Here is a 23,695-nt window from a genome sequence, read left to right on the forward strand (position 1 = left end):
CTTGCGCGACGCTTACTTCCTTCGTCGCTCAAAAGGCACAGACCTTTCAGTTTCAGCCTCCAGCTAAACCCTAAATCCCAAAATTTTGGCGGCCAGAAAGTGTTTGGCGCGACGAATTGAAGCCTTTCCGTCGCGTAAGGTTTAGTAATGCCATTTTGCGCGACGGATATGTCGTCGCGCAAGATTCATTAATGCTATTTTGCACGACGCATTTTGTTATTCGTCGCGTAAAGTCGAATAAATCTGCAGAATCGACCTGAGGCCTCCTTCTTCCCCATTTCTGGTTTTCCTCCTTCCCTGCCTCTCTCTCCGCCGTCACCTCAGCCCTCTCTCTCCGCCGTCACCTCAGCCACCTCAGCCACCTCCCTGCCGTCACCTCAGCCGTCGCAAATTCATCGGTTTTTCCCGATTCTTCGCCGGCCGATTTCTCTCTTCTCCGGCCACCATTTCCGATGCCTGAGGTATGGTTTCTCGACTATTTTTTGTGCTCTAGCTGATGGTTGGTTAGGATTTACTGAATTTTCGCTGTAGGAAATACGAATTAAAACCTAGGTTTTGGCCGGTTTGGGAATGTCAAATCCGACCACTTCCGGCCATTTTTCGGGGTAGGTCCGAGAACAAAAGTGGCTCCAATTAATGTTTTCAACCTAGGGTAGGAACCTTGGCCCTTAGTTTTTAGAATTTTTCGGCGAATTTTATCGCTTTGGACACCCACGCGCTGCCGGCGCGTGTGGTGGCGGGTGGGATACTGTGGCAGTGGGGCATTGGGTCCCAGAGCAATCCCCTATTTGTCACGAGCGTGTAGGTTTGCTCGGATTTGAATTTGGTTGCCGTTTGAGTCTTGATCGAATTTCGCCTATTGTGCGATTTCCAGGTTTGATATGTTCGGACCGTTGGATCGAACTGAAACTCACGTAGTTGTACCTTTGTGTTTCTAGGATCGTTTAGGATTCGACCGATCGTTGATCGGAGACCCGGATACTCCGAAATTCCAAACCCTAGGTCATGCTATGCTTTTAATTAATTAATTAGTTTAAATTCTTAATGAAATTATATGTGCAGATGTCAGACTTGATTAGACGTGGTAGGTCGATGACGACTGCACCGAGTTCGGATCCCCCGGCTCAGTCGGCATCTGCTGCCACTACTCCAGCTTTGCTGGACCACGTGGTGGTTGGTCCCGGGGCGTCCCAGGCGCCTGTATCATCTGCGTCATCCTTCACGCAGCCAGCTAGTGCTAGGCGGCGACACTGGCCCACCGACACCATCGACACGACATCGAACGACGGTACTGGTGCCTCGGGATCACAGCCAGGTATAACTACACTTTTGTATTGTTAATTTTATATTGAAATTTGACAATGTTGTTTATTTAACATTAATACCTTATTTCTTTGCAGCGAAGAAGAACACCCGAGGGCCGTGTCGTCAGCTGAAGACGGCGAAGGTCACCCGGGTGACCAACAGTCGTATCAGCATCGGATACGACGAGCGCCATCGGGCTGCACCGACGGCGGAGTTGCATAGCTCCTTGGCCCACGACATTGGCCACGTCGTGCGGACCCATTGCCCGATGCAATGGAAGTCTTGGAGGGTCATGCCTGACGAGATCAAGGTGGAGGTTCGCGGCCAGTTGTCGGTATGTACCTTACATTTTCATTATTTTTCTTTAAAATTGTGTATATTTCTATTACTTAACGTATCTAATTAATTGATTGCAGACGAACTATAACTTGGAGGATCTCGACGAAGAGTCGTTGACGTACGTCAACAGACTCTTCGCTGAGAGGTACAAGCAGTGGAAGAGCGACTTGCACCACCATTTTCTGGCCTTTGATGATCTGCAAGTCGCTCTTCAGGAGGGTTGCCCGAATGAGCTTGAGGGGCGGGAGGATAGTTGGGAGTGGCTATGCGCTCATTTTCAAGCGCCCGAATTTATGGTAGGATGTTTTAATAATATTTGTTTAATTATTACTTATTACTTATTAATGTTTATTTTATTTTATTTATTTCATTATTATTTAATTTTTTATATTTTAACTAATACGTTTCATTTTTTGTATAACAGAATAAAGCCCAAGTGAATAAGGGTAATAGGAAGAAGAAGACCCTTCTCCACCATTCCGGCTCCAGGCCCTTTTCGTATAGGATGGATGCACGGCGACGGGTAATAATCACAAAATTTATATTTCATTTTTAATGTCATTTTTATTAATTTATTTTTTTCATACTAATATTTTTCTTCTCTTGTTCAATTTAGGAGGGGTCCAAGTTCCCAGAGATCGACGTCTTTGGTGACGTTTATGTTCGACCCGGGAATGAGTTGGCCGAGTCCCTTCATGTAAGTATTATTTAATTTTAATTCTTATGTTACGCATTCAATTTATATGCATGTTTTAATTTATATTTTATGTTATGTTCAATAGACGACGATGGTGGAGAGGAGCCAGTTGGTTCTTCAGGAGTCCGCCTCCCAGCTTCCTCCCGAGACTCCGATCGAGGCTGTGGCTCCTCCACAGGATGCTGGATTTCAGATCTTGACGGAGACGTTGGATCAGACTCTCGGGAGGAGGCCGGAGACATATTGTCGAGGGATGGGGAATGCCCGGCGGAAGGAACCTAGACCTCGTTCATTGGCGCAGTCAAACAGTCAGGTGACTGCTTTGACATCACAGGTGGCCGAGCTTCAGGGTCATATGTCGGTGATTCTACAGTCCCTCGCACAGGGAGGCTTTCCAATCCCGCAGTTTCGTGCGTCGACCTCCCAGCCCGTCCACCCCGAGCATGCCCACCAGACCACTGCCCCGGTGGATGCCCAGACCACTGCCCCGGTGGACGCCCAGACCTCCGAGGCGCACACTGGCGACGATCCGGTTGATTTTGCATCATTATTTGATTAATTAGTGTATTTATTTTCATTATAAACATTTATTTTATTTTATAACAAAATTTTGTTCTAATTTATTTTTATTGCAATTTCATTGTTTAATCAATAAAAAAAAAAACCAATTTTATTTATCAAAAAAATAAAAACAAAAACGAAAATAAAAAAAATTGTAATATCATTTTTGCGCGACGGAATACATTTCGTCGCGCAAACCCATATGTAACAAAAAAAAATTAAAAATCAACTGTAATTACGTTTTATTCTTGCGCGACGAAATGATACGTCTCGCTAATATGTTTTGCGCGACGTATATTTCGTCGCGCAAATATTTTTCGCGACGCCTGTGTTTTTCGTCGCGCAAATAAATGGGCGACGAAAGCTTTTTCATCGCGCGAAAAGTTTTGCGACGAACATATACGTCTCTTCAACAAGTTTTGCGCGACGAATTATGTTTCGTCGCGCTATTCTTTTCGTCGCGCAAATATACGTGCGCCGAATACTTTATCGTCGCGCAAATATTTCTGCGACGAAAAATTGTTTCGTCTCCACACCGTTGGTGCAACGGTGGTTTACCCGTCGCACAGATATGCGCGACGAAGGGTTGTACCTCATCGCGCAAAGGCTTTCTTCACGATCTTCGTGCGACGGATTGTGCGCGACGAATTTGTTGTCGCACTGAAGTTAGTGCGACTAGATGATACTTTGCGCGACGTTTTGTTGTTCGTCGCGCAAAGAGTAAAATGTAGTAGTGTAATCTTCATTCGAAACTAAAAAATCAATTTAAATCTGAAGTGTCCAAGTGCCCCAAGGCTCAAGGCCTATCTTTTTTATAATTAAATATTATGTGTTATTTATATAATATTCAATGCCCAAATCAATTTTGAATCTCAATTGGCTTCCACTTAGCCCAACTTCCATTTACAAAGTGTGGGACTTCCACACTTATGAAAACCCCACTATTTCTTCTTTCTACCAAATTGGAGTTTTTTAAGATGATAGTACGGCACCATGCATGAACATAGGTCGAGACTTAAGAGTCAAATGAAATCAACTAACACGCTTAGCTTAAGCTTTTTTTAAAGCTAGTCAACAAATAAATTTTAAAGATCATAATAATATGTAGATGTGAATATAATTATGGGAGATTCACTATTATACCCAATATGGGGGCCGAAATTATAAAAATACCCTATATAAAATGGACTTTAGAAACACACCCAAAACCCATTTACAACATAACAAAAAAACTTTTAACTTCTTATAAATTACAAAACTGCCATCAATTTCTTAAAACAAGCCCAACCCCAAAATCTCATAAAAATACTCAAAGCACTCAATAGGGCATCAAAGTAATTTAATAATCAATATTAAATTCAATAAGGCTAGCTATCATTTTTTGGGTTTTTTTTTGGGTTTGTTTATAGGAATTCAATTGTGTAGGGTTTATTTATAATATTAGTGCTAGAAATGGGTATATCACTAAATATCTCTATAATTATATTATATTTGAATTTACGTGTGATTATTTGTGAGTTGATTGGAGGGTTGGCGCTTTGGTTTTCTAAAAGTTATCATATTACACATGCTTGCATGTACGGTATTGGCTAGGTGTTGATTTCCAGAGGTGGGTCGAGGACTAAAATTTTAAGTCTGAAGACTGAAGCTACCAAGAATATTTAGATTGCGGCTTGGCTGCTCAGTGTGTGTTCACATGGCGATGAAAAGATTGTATAATTTCCAAGCCCAGTAAACACATTTCCTCTTTAGGATAAAATGATTTAATTTGATGCATTAACAGATTTAGGAAACAAAAAGGCACTTGAATTGAACTTGATGGTCATCTGCTCCCTTGCAAGTTGCATGGAAAAATTAATTGTTGAATAGAGTCCTGCGACTCACCTAAAAACCTAAAACTGAGGTCATGATTATATTAAATTAAATCAAACAACTGTCAATATTTTAATTCCAACCCATAGCTATAGACTTTATCACTTTCCTCATCTTCTCTCTCGTCCATCTCTGAAAACTGAAAGGCATCATATGATTTTCTTCTACTTTTCTTTTGAGGGCTCTAATCAATATTTCCTTCATAGTATGTTATCCCTATCTTTCATTCCGTTTTCTTCTAACCTCTTTTCCTCTTTGTTGGTTAAAATCGTTATCAGAAGTTGATTTAGTGCCCATTTGGCATTGTTTATTTTGGGGTGATAAGTGATTTTTTTAAAAATTTTGAGAAACCTAGCCCGTTTGGTAAATTATGAGAAAATTATTTATTGTTAAAAATTACTGTGAGAGAAAGCTATAAGGAAAAATAGCTAATAAGGTGCTTTCATTTTTTGATTATGCTGGAATCAGTTTTGAAGAGGTGTTGGGTTTGATGATTATGCGGAAATCATTTTCTGATTATTTGGGAAATAGTACCAACAACACTTTTAACAAAAAGTTTACCAAACGCCAAACTACTTTCTCTCACAGCTAATTTCTCTCATAGCAGATCTGATAGCGATTATTTTCACAGCACATCCAATAAGAAGATGACACGTAGAAAAATGGGGTATTCTTTAAGTTAACTAATTACTCCAATTAAATCATATTTAATTAGGGAATTATCTTTGATTTAAGATAGAAGTATCTCCCTAAATCTCAAGGAACCAATTTCCTGAAAATCTATTTGATTAATTCCTATTATCTTTTTGGATAAAAATAATTCCAATTAAATAAGGATTATTCTTCAAACCCTAGCCAAATAAAAAGATTATAAATACATAACTACACAAAACGCATGAGGTAGTTCCAAAAACCCTAGCCGAATTCCTCTCTCTCTCTCTGACGCCACTTTCGGCTAGAGTCATTTGACAACTTTAGTTGCCAAAGGAGCCGTGTCGGACCAGCCGTCGAACTATTTAATTAACGGCCCGTCCGTTTAGTATGACTTACGAATTTGAAGGAGATGGAGAAACATATTCCATCCAACGATCCCAGATCTATCCGGATGGATCCCACAAACTTAAGATCTTCACAAGCGTTCTTAACTTCTGCTACGGTGGGCCAGGTTTGAAGTTTCACTGTATGGTTCCCATCACCCGTTTTTAATATGACTTCATTCAAGATTCTATTATCCACGCAAGCAGACGTAAGCAACCCCTTGCGACTACATATATATATACATATGCATACAATACAACTCAAGCTCCTACTATTTCCAAACTCTCTCTCTCTCTATTTTTCTCTTCTCTTTCTTGCTTTTCAGGCTTTTTGGCTTTTGGGTTCTGTGGGTTTTCTTTCTTTCTTTCCTTCATTATTTGAGAGAGAGAGAGAGAGAGAGAGAGAGAGGCTGAGAATATAAAGGTTCTAGCCTTTGAGGGTCCCTGATCAGTTGATAATTGAGGATGAAGAAGTCCAGCTGTGAGTCTTCTTCCAAACTGGACAGGAAGACAGTGGAGAGGAACAGAAGAATCCACATGAAAGATCTCTGCTTCAAGCTTGCTTCCCTTATTCCTCCCCAACACCCCAAACCCTCCAACTCCAAGGTATATATACTTGTCACTCTCTCTAGCTGCCTTTTAAAATGTCCTCATCTTGTGGTGTGATTAAACAGTCTTAACAATATAACATATCATACATATGAGAATAACACTAATTTGAGTGGTGCTTTTTCCGGTTGATCAGGACACGTTGTCACAGCAAAATCAGTTCGATCTTGCTTCCTCCTACATAAAGCAACTGAGAGAGAGAATAGAGAATTTGAAGGAGAGGAAGGAGAAAGCAATGAGGTCACAATTAGGGATAGATGCTAATAGTACTATCGATGCCGATAATGCTATGATGGTGAGATCAAGATTGCCAGTTCTTGAATTAAGAGACTCAGGTTCAATTATAGAAGTGATGCTGATCAGTGGGTTGAACAAGAACTTCATGTTATATGAAGTGATTAGTGTTCTTGAGGAGGAAGGAGCAGAAGTTATCAGCGCTAGCTTTTCCACTATAGGTGATAAGGTTTTCCACTCGCTCCATGCTCAGGTACTAAAACACAGTATTAAATTAATTAATGATGTTAATTTAATCGTTTTCTTAACAATTAATTCCTCATGAAATTGACTTAATTATATGATCCTTGTAGGTCAAAATTTCTAGGGTTGGTGTTGAGACTTCAACTGTGTTTCAGAGACTGCAGGATTTGATTTACTGATCAGTCATCAGTTGCTAGCAATTGGCTCTGGAAAACAGAAGATAATGTTCTTGTTGTAAAATGTAGAATTAATAATGCCATGTTCATGAAAATTAATGTGTTCAGCCACCCAAAGAATCAATATAGCTTATTAGCTTTAATCCAGATGAACACTTCATTTGGTTTTTTTTTTTCCCTTTCTCTACATGAATATGTTGTTAGTTCCATGAACCCCCCCTTGACGCGGGTTACGACTCTTGACCCATTTCATTCCACGACGCAAATCAATCTTCATGGAAGGGTTTTTGTGACGCAGGATGTACGGTATTGGCTACGTCCTGGTTTCGACAGGTAGGTTGAGGACAAAAATTTTAAGTCTGAGGACTGAAGCTACCAAGAAATGCAGATTGCGGCTTGGCTGCTCAGTATGTGTTCACATGGCGATCAAAGATTGTATAATTTCTAAGCTACACTACGAGATTAGAGTGCTTTCCAAGCCAAGCAAACACATTTCCTTTTTAAGGGTAAAATGATGATTTGATGTTGGGTGTAGACATTTTGAAACCCTTTATTTTCCACCATGGCACAAGAGTAAAGCCAGTATATGTAAAATGGCATGAATCTGAATTAATGCTTTTCTTCAATAGAGGAAGAAAAAAAATAGTATAAAGCTTTTCTTCAATTTTTTAATTTTAAAATTACGCAAAACACAAACAAATTTAAGAAGAGATTTGATGTTAGAAATAAACGGAAGGAAATTGAGGAGATACTAATCTGTAGAACGAAAAGATACTAAGTTGGGTATTTTAAGTTGTAAAAGGTTTTAGGGGATCTAATTTAATATAATCATGTGGTTGAGATGAATTTGGTCCTCACATGACCTCATTTTCAGGTCTTTAAGTGAGCAGGACTGTAGATGCTTTAGGGTTGAGATGAATTTGGTCCTCACATGACCTCATTTTCAGGTCCCTAAACCCTAAACCGATGCTCGTTAAAAAGTATAATTCAGGTTCATAATATGACAACATAAAACGCTAACTTCACTTTATTTACTAAAAGAATAGAGTGATGCTAAACGAACCCTAAAATTAACTGAGTACATCATATGATATAAGTACATCCTAATATTTAAATCAAAATGTAAAATTAACTAAGTACACCTTATTTAACTACCAAAAATACCCATGGTACACCTAATACACTATCACACAACACCAAACCTAGTCATAATTATCTTGCTTATAAATTCATTTTCCATTCTTAATTTTAGTTTTTTTGTTGTTGTTGAATTTTGTATTGTTTGCCTCATAAATTTAGAATCTGTGTGTCAATGTTGGCATGAAATTTCAGCTTTAATTTACCACTTTCCATTCCAAATGATTCCGTTGAGTGTGATCAATTATATGGGATAGTTGAATTATGATTTTGGTATGTTTCAAAATTCATAAGGAAAAATTCGTGCAAATTGTGGGTCAATTTTTTGTAGTTGATAATAATTGCCTTCCTTTAAGGATTTGTATTTATGGAGTGCTATGAAACTTGGGAAGATTTTTCCTTTGGGTGTCTAAAAACCATAATTTATAAGCGTGTGTTCATATCTTGACATGAAAAATTGTGCACAAACCATCTTTATCTACAAATTAGGTGGTACATGGAACATAATTGATTTTGTAACAAATTTGGATGATTAGTGCTTTCGTCGGCATATATAAGATACAAATTGTATTTACTAAATAAGGATGAAATAAATTGTTGGAGTTTATTCTAAGCTTCTTGGAAGTAGGATTTTTTATTATGATTGAATATCGTAAGTAGAGTGTACTTATTAAAATTGCATTTGTTTCACAATTCAATATATATTTTTTGGTTATTTTATATTAGGATAAATTAGTAATTCAATAAATAACTTGGTAGTGGGATGTTTTCAGTTAATTTTAGAGTTCGTTTAGCAGTGCTGAAAGAATATTACCATTAAAATCAAATTGCAATCAATATATATACTTTTTTATGCTTGATGCTCCCCTCCTTTAGGCATAATATCTGAAGGGACCTAAATGCATGTCAAGTCGTTGTGGAATATCTCTTCTAGGCCTCATGTTAATGAATTGGGCTTTTAACCCAATTTTTTGGTTACAAGCTTTTAACCCAATTTCGATACGATTAAATTGGCCTTTATCTTGTGTTATTTTATTTTTTTTTAGGAATCAAATTTAATCAAATTTAACCTTTGGGGCTGCAAGGTTTTGTTTTGTTTTTTGTTTTTTGTTTTTAATTCAAATTTATTTATTATACAAATAATAATGTCAAAGTGCTATAGAAGTTTGAACATGAAATGAAACCACAGGTTTGCAAATCAATATCCTTTTTCAGTGGGCTATACCATTTGGCCAAATTCAAATTTATTAATTGGGAGATCAGGTTACTTCCACGAAAGGGCAGTTCACTTACTAGAAAGGCACCAAAATAATGATGTCAATTTATTTTGGGAGACTCTGCTACTTGGAAACGACATTGTTGCAATACAATTTGACTTTACTACTTGGAAAACGACATTGTTGCCTCTTATCCGTTGCCATATCACATATAAGGAATCAATTCAATGCCTTCTTCCCAACATAATATACTTTACATATCAGGATATATTATACCTATAATTTTAAAATTAGGCTAATTCAATTACGGATTAATAAACATGCCATCATTAAAGTGCTTAATAGGAATTATGATGGAGACTTCATCATAGTCATTCACATTTGCCTCTACATACCACCACTCGAGTCATTACATCCGACACTAAAAGCAAGTATGTGAGAGTCGCCACGAATATTAAATTAGCTCACAAGATTATATGATAGTGTCGAGCACAGTGTTCAGCTGGAGCATATAAAAGCAAACACGCATAATAGTGTGAACTACCAAAAAAAAAAAAAAAAAACCTTTATTTGCCTAGGTAGCAGCACATGCAACTGAATTATAAGTACCTGAGTTAAAATTAGGCTAAAAGTTACTTTTGGTCCCTGTAGTTTGGCACTTCAATCACTTTTAACCCTGTAGTTTCAATTCTGTCAATTTTGCCATTGTAGTTTCGTATTTGTAGCAATTTAAGGATATGTTAGTATTCTTGTCAATTTCTTTAACGATGTAAGTGACAATTTCGTCAACCCTAAATTCTTGAGTGTAAAAGCCTGTCTAAAATTCTCCCCATTTCATATTAGGGTTCGAAATTCAACTACTAATCCCAATTTTTGAAGAACCCTAAACCCAAATGACCAATTTCAAGCCCTAATATGAAATTATGGGAGTTTCATACGAGCTTTTATGCTCAAGGATTTTGGGTTGACGAAATTGCCCCTTGCACTGTCAAAAAAATTGACAGGAATACTAATTTGTCCTTGAATTGCTACAAATCAGAAACTACATGGTCAAAAGTGGTTGAAGTGCCAAACTACAGGGACCAAAAGTAACTTTTAGCCTAATTTTAACTCAAGTATTTATAATTCAGTTGCATGTGCTGCTACCTAGGCAAATAAAGATTTTTTTTTTTTTTTTTTTTGGTAGTTCACACTATTATGCGTGTTTGCTTTTATATGCTCCAGCTGAACACTGTGCTCGACACTAACATATAATCTTGTGAGCTAATTCAATATTCGTGGCGACTCTCACATACTTGCTTTTAGTGTCGGATGTAATGACTCGAGTGGTGGTATGTAGAGGCAAATGTGAATGACTATGATGAAGTCTCCATCATAATTCCTATTAAGCACTTTAATGATGGCATGTTTATTAATCCGTAATTGGATTAGGATGAATTGAATTGAGGAGGAGTTGGATTGAGGAGAATTAGATTTCGGATTCCTGATAAAGTTGTTTACTAAACCATATGAATTGAGGGGAGTTAGATTTCGGATTTCTATTTAGGTTGTTTACTAAACCATATGGAATTGGGGTATGAGTGGTACTAATTATTAAAATGTCCTTATTGTTGGGTTAAAGTATATGACATATTTAAAAATTGTGTGAGGATATAATGGGTAAAAAAGATGAATTCCTAATGGGTTAATTATCCAGGAATTAGAATACCACATCCCACCCAAGAATTGAATTCCTCCAAAATCATGAATTCAATTCCTAATTTTGTGTGAGCCCCATTTACTTTTCAATTCCTTGATGTGTAGTAAACGCATGAATCCTTCGTAGGTAGAATTCAATTCATGATGAGAATTCCAATTCTTGATTAGTAAACACACCATGAATGTGATGCTGCTAGATTAAATGAAGTGGGTGTGGAGAGGCCCTTCCTTATCCTTAGAGTTAGAGGGTGTCAATTAGAAGTAGCTAGGATGGTTCAGTCTTTGGCAGCAAATCGTTGGTCGGTGGAGAATGGGGATGGCATGTGAAAGCACAAAACCAAGAACAATATATTTTGTACGTACAGATTATATGGTCCCCCTGGAGATGATCATATTCTTATCATTCAATATTATGTCCTCGTCTCTCTTTTAAATGAGAGAGCTGCATGCAATATATTTTTGGGCTATATGTATATCTCTTGGCCTTGTATCTACTTTTCCAGAGCAGTAATCTGTTGAATCACACCTAAGTATGCAAACTTGGTATTATCATGTTAATCAACAGATGTTAGGTGATTCTAAGATTATAATTATCTATATGATTTTTCTAAATAATAGACACTAAATATGCATTTGTATACGATCAAACAAGCTAATGGGCTGGACTGTGATGTGAGGCAATCAATTAGGCGACGCCGATGTCCAGCCCAAGTGTGTCGACCTTACGAGCTGAGGTGGACCTAAAATCATGTACATGATGAGGCCCAGCCCACTTAAATCATACGACGTTGGCAAATACGAATTTGGTTCTTGTTTGGAGCAGTTGCTAGGTAGACCAATCGGTAGTGGTGGTCCAGTTTCAACGATGTTCATGAATATGACTTGAGCTAAAAGCAGATTTCAACTTCTATACGTTTTTTGGATTCTGATTTTCTGAGTTGTGACCTTTCAAAGTGAAAGTTCCAAGACAAGAAGTAAACGGCGCATAATTGGAGATAAAAATTCAATCTCAAGACTGAAAGACTGAAAAAAGATTGGTTTGGTTTGAGTCTCCAATTGAAAGATTAGATTATAGAAAGAAAGTCATTTTCATTTTTTCTAATTCTTCCGGGGTGATGTGCTGCGTTGAGTAATCAAAGCCCAAACGTCAAAATTGTCCCCTTTTTTTTAATAATTAATCACACGACAGTTTCACACGTCTTGGGAATATTAATTACTTGCTCCACTAGTTTCGTATTGTAATTACTAATAAGTTATTTCTAGCATTTTTCAAAAAGAAAAGAAAAAGTATAATTCAGCTAACAGAAAAAGGGGAAAATAACGCCGTGTATTATAACATATATATATTTTTATAATGAGATATAGTTTAATAAAAAAGAGTATTGATTTGCATATAGTGATCTCAGGTTCGAACACTCATGATACTGTGGTAATGTGTGTGTGTGTGAGAAATCATCTCCCACTTATAGTTTAGACTAATGAACCATAAAATTAAAAGTTGAGCAACGTACTCAATAATTTTGCTCCATGGTCCAAATTATGTATAAACATTTCCATTCTTTGCACCTAACTTTTTTGTTTCTTTTTCAATTAACTAATTTATTTTTCAAAAAAGAAAAAAAAACATGTGCCCATTTTTAGTCGATATGAGATAATATTATTTTTAAGTTGTTACATCGAACAAATCAGTATTAAAATAAAATAAAATAGTCTAGAAAGGTAAAAAGTGAAGAAGTATTTTCCCATATATGACTTTTTATATAAGAAGTAAAACTGGATTCTAAATATATATATAAGAAGTAAAAATGAAAATAAATAAAGAGAAGGGGGTAAATAAAAAGAGAGCGGGAGCGGAAGGGGAAGGGGAAGGAGACCAAAGTGGGTCAGAAGACTCAGAAGCACACGTTGATTGTTGGCAACACCATGTGCTCACATGTCACATGCCTGCCCTGCCCCTGCCCCTCTTCATATGCCTTCATTTCATTCAAAGCTTACTCCTTTTACCCTCTCTCTCTCTCTCTCTCTCTCTCTCTCTCTCTCTCTGTGTTAGCCTCTCATCCATCATTGAGTCTCAGTCAAAACTCTCTCAGTCATACAACAAACACAAAAGAGAAGAAGACAACTCCCCCAGGCCCCAATTACACAAATAAAACGTCACAGGCAAACCACCAGTCCAAATAAACGAAACACCAAAGCCATAAAAACGACTCTACTCTGGCTGGCCCTCTCTGATTCAATTTTGAGTTTTTGAGAGTCGAAATTTGGAAAGATGAAGGAGAGCAGTGATGGGTTTGTGAGGGCAGATCAGATTGATCTGAAGAGCTTGGATGAGCAGCTGGAGAGGCACCTCAACAGGGTCTTGACTTTGGAGAAGAGCAAGATCATGAGAGACCCAGAAACCAACAGCAACAGCATCAACCTCTCCACCTCCAATTCCACCACCTCCACTTCTGCCATGACCCTCTCCATTCCCAAGCGCCACAGGCAGGACTGGGAGATCGACCCCGCCAAGCTCATCATCAAATCCGTCATTGCACGTGGCACCTTTGGCACCGTCCACCGTGGCATGTACGACGGTCAGGATGTCGCCGGTATCCCCCCTTCACACTCCTGTCATTTTACCCTCTTCTTCTTCTTTCTTTTGGGGTCCTTTCAAATTTCTCACTTTCGTGATTTTCTTCTCAAAAATCCCATCTTTCTCTTTCGATTTCGATACCCATTTTTAGAAATTTAATCTTTTGTTATTAATTGTTTTCTGCTGTATGTTATGGTTGTTTTTATTAATTATCAATACCCATTTGGTTTTTTTGCTTTAATTTAATTTAAAGTTTGGAGATAATTGGAGATTTGGTTTCCAGTGGTGAAATGTAGTTGATGTGCAAAAGCAAGGTTGAATTGGTGTTGTTTTACAGTGCTTTACTTTATTTTGGTCAGTACAATATTGGATTAGGTGAACTCTGTGGTTGATCTTGCAAGTCATTAAAAGTTTGCTGCTTTATTTATATATACATTTAGGTGTAATATATATATTTGTAGCAAAATTCCAAACGCATATCCAATGGACTGTAATGAAGGGTTGCCGATTGTCCACTGTAATGTGCTCTTATAGAATCCGTGACTCTTACACGGGTTTGTGTTGAATTTCCTGTTGAGAGCAACAACTTGGATAATGTTGTTGTATTTCTGAACTTTCATGTGATCCCTCCACCTGTTAGTTGAAATCTATTCAACAGCTGAATAGGAACACTGCTCATAAATACATATCCATATTAAGCAAAACTAAGATCCTTAGTTGCCATTATGTTATTGTAGTCACTATCCTCATCATTATCTAATCCAATCAAATTATGACCTTTTAGGTTCTTTGTATTTGGTCTTCCTTTTTTATTTATTGGTTTATGATGATACAAAATCGGGTTGCGAATTTTACAATTCTACTAACGGCTCCTTTCTTAACATCAGTTAAATTACTTGACTGGGGTGAAGAGGGTCACCGGACAGAAGCTGAGATTTCTTCTCTAAGGGCAGCTTTTACTCAAGAAGTTGCTGTCTGGCATAAACTAGATCATCCTAATGTTACTAAGGTAACTTTCTGTCTTTGCAATTTATTCTCTTTGTTAAGATTTTTGCAAGTCTCATTTGGTTTTGGTTGGGTTTTCTAACTTTTGCGGTTAAGAATATTGGGGCCCAAATTTCATTGTTTTAAGAAAGCTTCTAGAATATGCAATGTTAAGGACATTCACTACCTCACGGCACTGGGCGTTGGTTTTTTCTGGCTTCATCTATAGCGTGTCAACAGAGTTCTAAGTTTCTCTAGCAATACAATTGCTCTCCAGTCAACACATCAATATTCTCCATGATGTATCACAGCTTAAGGTTGTACTTATAGCCGAGAAAGTTGTCTTCATTTTCTTTGATATGTTAAGTTGCATCCCTCACCACCTTAGTGAGGTAAAGGCAAGAGTTATTGTATCCTGAAATTTCAGAATTTATCGAGTAGTTTCAGATATATTGCAAAGAAGTTAAACTGTAAGTTTTAAAATGATTTGTACAGTAGGAAATATATATTACCTTTTCTTTTGTTGGGACGTCATACATACAACAATTCTGTGTGCTTAAATGCTTCTTCAATTCATTAAATTCTTACACCTTGCAATCACTTTATGGTAGTTTTGCTTCTAGATTGTTTCTCACTAAAAATTTGTGGTCTATTAATGTCCAGTTTATAGGGGCGACAATGGGTTCATCCGAACTACAAATACAGACTGAAAATGGTCAAATTGGCATGCCGAGTAATATCTGTTGTGTCGTCGTGGAATATCTTCCTGGGGGTGCTCTGAAATCGTACCTCATTAAGAATAGGAGAAAGAAGTTGGCTTTTAAGGTCGTTGTCCAGCTGGCACTAGATCTTGCTAGAGGGTATCCCTTTCCAGTATTTCTTTTGATATTTGTAATCTCCTTTTCTTTCTTCAGAGCATTGTAATTCGGCAGATATAGAACAACCTCCAGCTTGTGTTTTGTTCCAGCCACGTATTTAGACCGTACTTGTACTATATTTTGCAGGTTGAGCTACCTACACTCACAGAAGATTGTTCACAGAGATGTAAAGACAGAGAACATGCTGCTGGATAAGACACGCGTAGTCAAGATTGCAGATTTTGGGGTTGCTCGAGTTGAAGCTTCAAATCCTAATGACATGACTGGGGAGACTGGCACACTTGGTTACATGGCTCCTGAGGTATTTGGTCTAATCTATTTGCTTAAGATATTCTGGCTAGGACTTCACTAGCGTACCAGAAACTTTTCCTGTATCTACTGGAGTTTTCTTTATGTATCTTTATAGGCAATGTTGTTAATGGAAATCTGGGGGATGGTAATCACATGTGTATGTATTTTTGAATATGACTTCTCTAATTGCATGAAAAAGACATTATTGGCACTTCCAAACCTTATTACCTTGATGAAAAGAGGACAGTTTTGCTGATATAAAGAATTGCTTATTCGATGTATAATGACTTGCCAAATTGGGTGGGTTACAGGTTCTCAATGGCAACCCATATAATAGGAAATGTGATGTGTACAGCTTTGGCATCTGTCTATGGGAGATATATTGCTGTGACATGCCATATCCTGACCTTAGCTTCTCGGAAGTGACTTCAGCTGTGGTTCGCCAGGTAAACTATTCACCTATCTCCACCGTTGGCCCATATTATCCTTTTGTGTTGCTTCTTAAAGTTTTTATTAAAAGTTCCATGAAACTAATTCTTTTCCTGTGCTTGCAATCACAGAATTTGAGACCAGAGATACCAAGATGTTGTCCAAGTTCCCTAGCAAATGTAATGAAGCGATGCTGGGATGCTAACCCAGACAAGCGGCCGGAGATGGATGAGGTAGTCTCAATGTTGGAGGCTATCGACACGTCGAAAGGTGGAGGTATGATCCCTCAAGATCAGTCTCAGGGTTGTTTTTGCTTTCGCAAGATTAGAGGGCCTTGAAGATTTATTCATTAAAAGAACAACTGGGATGATTGTTTTTAAGATCAAAGAATCCAATTTGTACTTATGATAGCAACAGACAAAAAGAATTTGAGATATCAAAAGAAGATGAACAGAAGGTGGTTGGGGTATACATTTGATGAGCAATGCTATTTCTCATTTTGTATGAGGATGTAAAGCTTTTATTAATTATTGTTCCTTTTTTTTTTTTTTCCTTCCTTTAAATGAATGTGTATTTATTTGACTTGCTGGTCAGTGTGTGGCTTGCACCACCAGCTCCTTGTAAGATCCATTATATACTAGTATTATTGTTATGATTAAGTTGACCTTATGTTTATATTTATTCATTTGGTGTGTGCCCATTCGTCTCATGTGACATGGTCTTTCTGTGATATACCAATTTTTGGTTATTTTCTTTGGTAAGGTTTTTATTTTTATTTTTATGATATTTAAACAGTCGGATGCTCTGACCCAAAAGAAAAGAAAAGAGAAGTAAAACAAATGAATCTTTCTTATGACCAACGTTGCATATGAAAATTCAGGCAAATATACAATGCCCCAATTGAGTTGGGTTGCAAAACAGAATAAATCTCAAAAATTGGTTGGCCATAAAAAAAAAAAAAAAAACCCAAGAATTGAAGCAAGAAACTCTTTATTTGGTTTTTCATCATCTTCATTCCAGTTGGTTGTCTTGTGGTAGGTGGTATATAGGATGAGCTGCACCAACCCAGAAATTGAACCCACCGTTGGAAACCTACCAAAATCGTTCAGAGAAAAAGGTCATTCACTCTTCTTTTGAAAAATAAACAAATGTGTACTCAAAACAATTACAAAAATGTTTAGAGAATTACCAGAATGTATGGATTCAAACTCAAGGAGTGCATATATGAGCCAGACAATTCCATTGCAGAAGTTAGCAAGTGACAGGGCAAATGGCATGTTCTCGACACTCTGTCTTGATGACCATTTTCTGCCACCCAAACTTGTTTAAGACATGTAATAAATAATTCATGCAAATAACTCATTTGTACATACCATGACTGTCAAGGGTGAGGCATACATAATGATGTTGAAGATAATACACAAGATTGCAATTATCATAGGCCGGTCTTTAGTGGTACGGAAAAAGAAGAGCAAGAGGATACGAACCACAAGTTACTAGTTGGTGTATTTATGACTATTAGATTGAAAACTTGGAGTTGTTTAAATGATCCAGCTTTTCAAATTACGGGTTTATTTTTAGTCATACTCACAAATTTAAGGCCCGTTTGATAACCATTTTGTTTTTTGTTTTTAGTTTTCATTTTTTGTGCTAGAGTATAGAGGAAAATGAGAGCGAGAATAGGAAGTGAGAATGAGATTGAGAGAGAGAGATGAGAGGGATGAGTAACAAAAGTGAAAACAAAAACTTAAAAGTGAAAACAATTTCAAATAGATTTCTATTTTTAGTTTTTGTTTTCACTTTTATTATTCCTCGTTCCCTCTCATTTTCCCTCTCAATCTTATCTCTAATCTCATTCTCACTTCCATTCTTTCTCTTTTTTCTCTATACTCTAGCACAAAAAATAAAAAATAAAAAATAAAATTGAAATGATTATCAAACGGGCCATGACACATATGTGGTGTAAGTGACCTGCCTCAAAGGTCATATTTCTGTTAGTTGTTACATTAAATGGCGGGGGCGGGGGGGAAGTAAATATTATCTGTTACCTGGTTGTACAATACCTGTTCCAATATCACATAGAATTAATGAGATATTTTGGTTCCATGGCTCCTAAGTTTGCTTAAGATATGAAAAGCCCTTCGTTTTAGTATCGATATATTATACAATTACCCATATAGAGCCTATTTGAAGGAAAAAACTCAAAACTAGTCACTTGTCATTTTCTAATTGGTTTTGCTCCCATAACAGAAACATTTTTTGACAATTTTTTTTTTTTTTTGGGAGCTACTGTTTTTTCTATTTGTATTTTTCATATAGGCATTGCTGTTAATGGAAAATCTGGGAGATGGGTGATAACAATTGTGTGTGTGTATATATACATGTAGTTTTTTATATACATGACCCAATAATTGGCTAAGCAAGTCCAAAGCTCAACCAATAATTGGCGACATTCTAGATTTGATACTAGAAAAGTTGATATCAACCCCCGACTTTATCCGGTTGGGCGCAGTTGCGAGCATTGGCAATCTGTAGCTTTGGTTCAGAAGCCTCTGCGCCTCAAATCATCATGTCACAAACAGCTTCCTATGGTGATTGTTACTGACATAAAAAACCGCGGTGGAAGCAGTGCCTTGTAAGTTGTACGGTGTCACACAAGGCAAGGATTACAGCTTTGACTTGCAGGATTGCCCTAATTATCATCAAAACAAGAGGAGGTGCTATTTCTGTGGTTCTTCTTCTTCCCATGGTTGGTTGGTTTATTTGGATGATAACTATTTGGTCCTAACCCTCTTTAACCCTTTTACTGGGCGTTCCGTTCGCCTTCCACCATTCAAAGAAGCCCCAAAATGGAGACAAGAACGCCTGGAACTGAATTATGTGCATGATTTGTTCATTGCCAAGGTTGTATTGTCTGCTGACCCTTGCTTGTTTCCTAATTATTTTGAAGCGCTGATACTCTACCATGAACTTTATTCAGTAGAACCCAAGTAGCCCATTTTAAGGCAGTGAATAACACTTGGACTCACATAGATACAAGGACGACATTAGCGGATGTAATTTATCATAGAGGTCAGTTTCTTGTCGTTACTGAGAAAGGTGAGCTTTTCTCAGTTAATGTTTAGCAGTGTCCCTGCAGCTATGACTCGTGCCGGAGCTACCAGACCACCTACACTACACTACTCAATTTTAATAGGTACTACCTTGTCGAATCGTCACGGGGAGATTTATGGCTCGTTGTTGACAAGTCTAATAAAGAATAATGTTGGGTGTTGTGTGCTTTTTGGGATGATGGAGGACCCCAATGGGCTGAGATTAAGAGTATAGGAACTGATGCTTTGTTCTTGAGTAAGCATGAATCCGTGTGCGTCTCTGTTTTAGACTTTCCGGAGTGTCTTCCAAATTCCATATACATCCTTGATCGTGTGTCTATATTTGTGTCACTCTTCAACTTGGAAAACAGAAGACTACTGGAATATTGCTGGTCAAAAAATTCTATGTGCTGGAGCGGGCCAGGATTTTGGATTTTGCCCACTATGGTATGAGGAGCTGGCTCCACTTTTGTTCTCTACTACTTTCCATGTGATTATTAATCTGTATTTTCATTCCTCACTCACATGTTCGATACTGTGTCTAATTAGTCAATGTACTCACTGCACGACTCGTGGCTAATCATGTTCATCTTCTCTATCTTCCCCCACTTTAATAATATTGATGCGGACATGATTACTTAATTTCCTGATTTATTAGTTTGGTCTTTAAGTCCTAGAGTATCGAGGAGTTCTGGTGTGAAGCCAAAATTCTTGGAGTTGAGATTTGTTTTATTTTCTATTTTTCATTATTTTCGCTTTCGCTAAATTTACCCATATCCTGCATTAAATTTGGCATCAGACCAGGTTATCGGTTTGTTTTCCTAGGGCTTGAAAATTTTAGGGTTTTGAAAATTTCGAGTCTTTTTTTCTGCGCGTATGTATGGCTACAACGAAGACTGGTAAGAATGACCAGCCAGAGATGGACCCTGATCGGCTTGCTCTAATACTGGAAACTCTAACCAACATGGATCGTTGTTTCGAAGCCATAGAGCATCATCCATGTGCCATTATGGGGATAAATTTAACATGATCAATATTTGTTCGAAGAAGAAGGAATCTCAAGAACGTCAATTCATTGATGATTCGATAAGTACTAAAGAAGGAGAAAATTTTCAAGACAATACCAGGGAGAGTCAAGTAGAAGCTGCTGGTCAAGGTGAGTTTAAGGAAGAAGTTTGTGCGCGTGAACTTACAGCTAGCGATGTGGACTTTGAGATTGAATCTAGTGAAATATAAATTTTACACTAGATTGAATCAAGTAGAAACTTCTTCACATCTCACCTAGAGATGAGAATTTTGTTGTACAAAGAGTTACAATATATTTGACCAAAAAGAGTTGCAAGGTTTTTTCTTCATTACGATTTTGTCATTTAGATTTGAATAGAAAGTTGTTTAAGAAAAAGGACGACAAACGGAGCAAAGTTGAGGGTTCAAATAGAACCATTTCTTACGCAAATTGCACTACCTCAACTGAAATAGTACATTAAGAAACAAATTATTCTATCTAGTGACTAATTACAACTTACAATTGAGACAAAGACCTGCACAAATTGAGAAATCAAAATGGCTCAATAACTAGTTGGCTACAAAAAGAAAGAAACCTCGAGAGAACTATTGGTGCAAGAAACTCTGTCAAGTCTTCCCTAGACATTGGACATTTGGACCTCCGATCTCGAATTTATTTCGTCGTCGTCGTCATCCCATCGGGTTGTTCTGTAGAAGGTGGCGTACAGGATGAGTTGTACTACGCCGGAAATCGCTCCCAAACCATTTGGAATCTACCAAAATTATACAAGCAAATGGGTTAACAAAACAAAAAAAGAGTTTTTATTTCTTTACTACTTGGTGATGAGCACCTAATACGAATTTAAACTTTGTTTTAGAGAAGTACCAGAATATTAATATCAAATTTAAGGAGTGCGTAGACCACCCAGACAACTCCATTTAAGAGGCTAGTAAGCGAGAGATAAAATGGCATGTACTTTACACTCTTTGTCTTGACGACAATTTTCTGCCACCCAAAAAACAAGTATGATTAATATATATTATTTAGAGCTTGTTTAGGAATGATTTTAGATAAGCCAAAAAGCACTTCTATGGAGAATCACTTCTTCATATAATCACTTAAAGTGATTACATGGAAAAGCACGTGGTAGGTGCTTCTCCTCAGAAGAATCACTCCCAAACGAGCCTTTAGTTTCTCGTAGCTCAATCAGGAGATTTAATATTTAATTGAGGGTATTAAATAATAGAAAGTTATACATACCATGATTGTCAATGGTGATGCATACATAAGGATGTTGAAGACAATACAGATGATCCCAACTATCAAAGACCGGCGTTTCGTAGTATGGAAACAATACATTACCACAAAAACCACAATAACAAAGAAGATAACTTCAGTCACAAGTGCAATGAAGATCTTTTTCTGAAAGAAGAAAAGAAAAAAGGGTCATACTAAAATAAGTCCTTACAAATCCACAAATTATACAATGTTTAAGTGAAACATATTTACAAAAATAGGTTAAAACAAAATTCGTACACTATTTATAAATTAAAAAAATATTTACAAAAAAAAAAAGGTAAAAAAATACATAGCTCGGATAAATGAATTTTTTGGTACCTATTATGTAAGAAAATAGGTATGTTACTTTGTAATAGAAAATTTTGTACACTTTTTATAAATTAAAAACAGATTTAAAAATTAACATGCCTATTTTTCATTATTTCTATATTAAAAAATAAGTACATTGAATATTAATAAAAGAACATATGAATATGATCCAAAGGTTTCTTCTTTTTGCCAGCACGACCCAAACGGTTAAACTCACAATCAAAACCTATAATAAAATATGCAAATATAGTTAATGATGATTTATTTATAGATAAAATTTTGGAGGGAATCACCACAATAAATTGGGGATTCAAAATTAAAACACCACCACATAACACATTAAATTTTAAATAGGGGTATTTTGGGAATATAAAAATTATAATAAATCATATCTGGAGCTTGATAAGGTAACTTGATGAGTTGGATTCTAGTCATGGGTTTTACTAATAACAATTGGGTATCATTTATAGGAACAAAAAGTAAAGAGTTGCAGGCAACGAAAATTGAATTTAAAGGAGGTTAGCCAAGTATGTTTCCAACATCTTAAAAAGAAAAATATCACTAATTAATAATACTTACGCGTTTTGAGCCCGGAGAGTAGATTATAAAGATGGTAATATAGATTAATTCAATGAAAAATCCAGCGCCATTGATTGTGATGACGAGAATGCTGTCGGGATGGACAAAGGGCATGCCATAGAAAACCCACATAGCACAATTGAGCAATGTTGCTACATAAGGGTCCGGCTTGAAATCTGCTACTGTTTTTAGTTTTATTATTCTACAAAATGTCGGGCTGGAATGTTTAATTCAAAATTAACACAAGTTAGATTAGTTTAATTTGTCATTGCACGTAGAGAGAGAGAGAGAGAGAGAGAGAGAGAGATTACATTGGGGAGAGAAACAAGCCCAAAGAGATGACATTACCTGCATGCAAGAAAAATATTAGAAATTTCTTCCTTAATGGTTCCAGTGTTCATGCATGCATGCATGCATCTCACAGAAAGCAAACGATTAATCACAACCTTGGAACGTCTGGTAATGCCAAATTCAAAATTGAGAAAATTGAAACTAATTAAGAGGCAAAAGAAAACACCAAATAGATTAATCACTGACCGATAATGCCAATAACCATTCGGATTGTGCCTGTGTCCACCATTTTTAGGTTAATTTAGAGACTACCTTAGTACTTGAATGAATCAAATGTTCATTTATTTAAAGCTTCAAGCTTCCTATGAATTGATGGATGCAGGATCTTTGGTTCAAACAAAATGTCGTCCGCTTGTATAAAAAAGAACATGAACAAAATGTCATCGACTAAAATTGGAGGCTTCCACAAATAACTATGTTTCTATTGACTTAAATCTAGTCCTGAATTTTCCAATCATCCTCAATTAATATTTTGTTTTGTCGCTTCATTCTTCTTAGTTATTCACCGTTAAATTAGTAGTGGAGTGCGTATGGCGGTGACTCATCTCCTCACTATCTAATTAAGTAAAATTTTAAATGTCATTAGCTCAAATAATAATCCGCCCAATCCTATCTGCTTGGTTTGCAACCATGTTACATGTTTAGCCAACTTTAGGTTAATGCTCAAAACTTGATATATAATATATATTTTATTTATTGATCCTTGTCAAACTTTTGATTTTGCATGTTGCTATCAAAATCTGCTATATGGATGTTTTATAGTTTTGATACGTCCTG

General features: G+C 36.8%; 3 protein-coding genes across 4 annotated transcripts; 2 read left to right on the forward strand and 1 right to left on the reverse strand.

Annotated features, from left to right (window-relative positions):
* Window positions 1–6,159: 6,159 nt before the first annotated feature.
* LOC117628515 (transcription factor bHLH162-like) lies at window positions 6,160–7,249 on the forward strand. Of its 2 annotated transcripts, XM_034360994.1 has the most exons (3): window positions 6,160–6,417; window positions 6,557–6,907; window positions 7,008–7,249. In XM_034360994.1, exons 1-3 carry the CDS (start codon window positions 6,277–6,279, stop codon window positions 7,074–7,076), a joined length of 561 nt encoding a protein of 186 aa, XP_034216885.1. In that variant the 5' UTR covers window positions 6,160–6,276; the 3' UTR covers window positions 7,077–7,249. The 2 variants fall into 2 exon arrangements, with proteins under 2 accessions (XP_034216885.1, XP_034216884.1); XM_034360993.1 differs by lacking the exon at window positions 7,008–7,249 and having other exon boundaries at window positions 6,557–6,995.
* Window positions 7,250–13,053: 5,804 nt separating this feature from the next.
* LOC117627458 (serine/threonine-protein kinase STY13) lies at window positions 13,054–16,991 on the forward strand. Its single transcript, XM_034359574.1, has 6 exons — window positions 13,054–13,716; window positions 14,588–14,709; window positions 15,348–15,544; window positions 15,689–15,863; window positions 16,165–16,299; window positions 16,414–16,991. The coding sequence occupies exons 1-6, from the start codon at window positions 13,395–13,397 to the stop codon at window positions 16,618–16,620; spliced, it is 1,158 nt and encodes a 385-aa protein (XP_034215465.1). The 5' UTR covers window positions 13,054–13,394; the 3' UTR covers window positions 16,621–16,991.
* A 3,866-nt stretch (window positions 16,992–20,857) lies between these two features.
* On the reverse strand, window positions 20,858–23,188 carry LOC117628254 (bidirectional sugar transporter SWEET5-like). Its single transcript, XM_034360665.1, has 6 exons — window positions 23,105–23,188; window positions 22,879–22,915; window positions 22,568–22,784; window positions 21,641–21,802; window positions 21,266–21,385; window positions 20,858–21,152 (listed from the first exon to the last, which is right to left on the reverse strand). The coding sequence occupies exons 1-6, from the start codon at window positions 23,145–23,147 to the stop codon at window positions 21,018–21,020; spliced, it is 714 nt and encodes a 237-aa protein (XP_034216556.1). The 5' UTR covers window positions 23,148–23,188; the 3' UTR covers window positions 20,858–21,017.
* Between the last annotated feature and the right edge of the window lie 507 nt (window positions 23,189–23,695).

This window comes from Prunus dulcis, chromosome 5 (assembly GCF_902201215.1).
Source record: "Prunus dulcis chromosome 5, ALMONDv2, whole genome shotgun sequence".
NCBI classification, from domain to species: Eukaryota; Viridiplantae; Streptophyta; class Magnoliopsida; order Rosales; family Rosaceae; genus Prunus; species Prunus dulcis.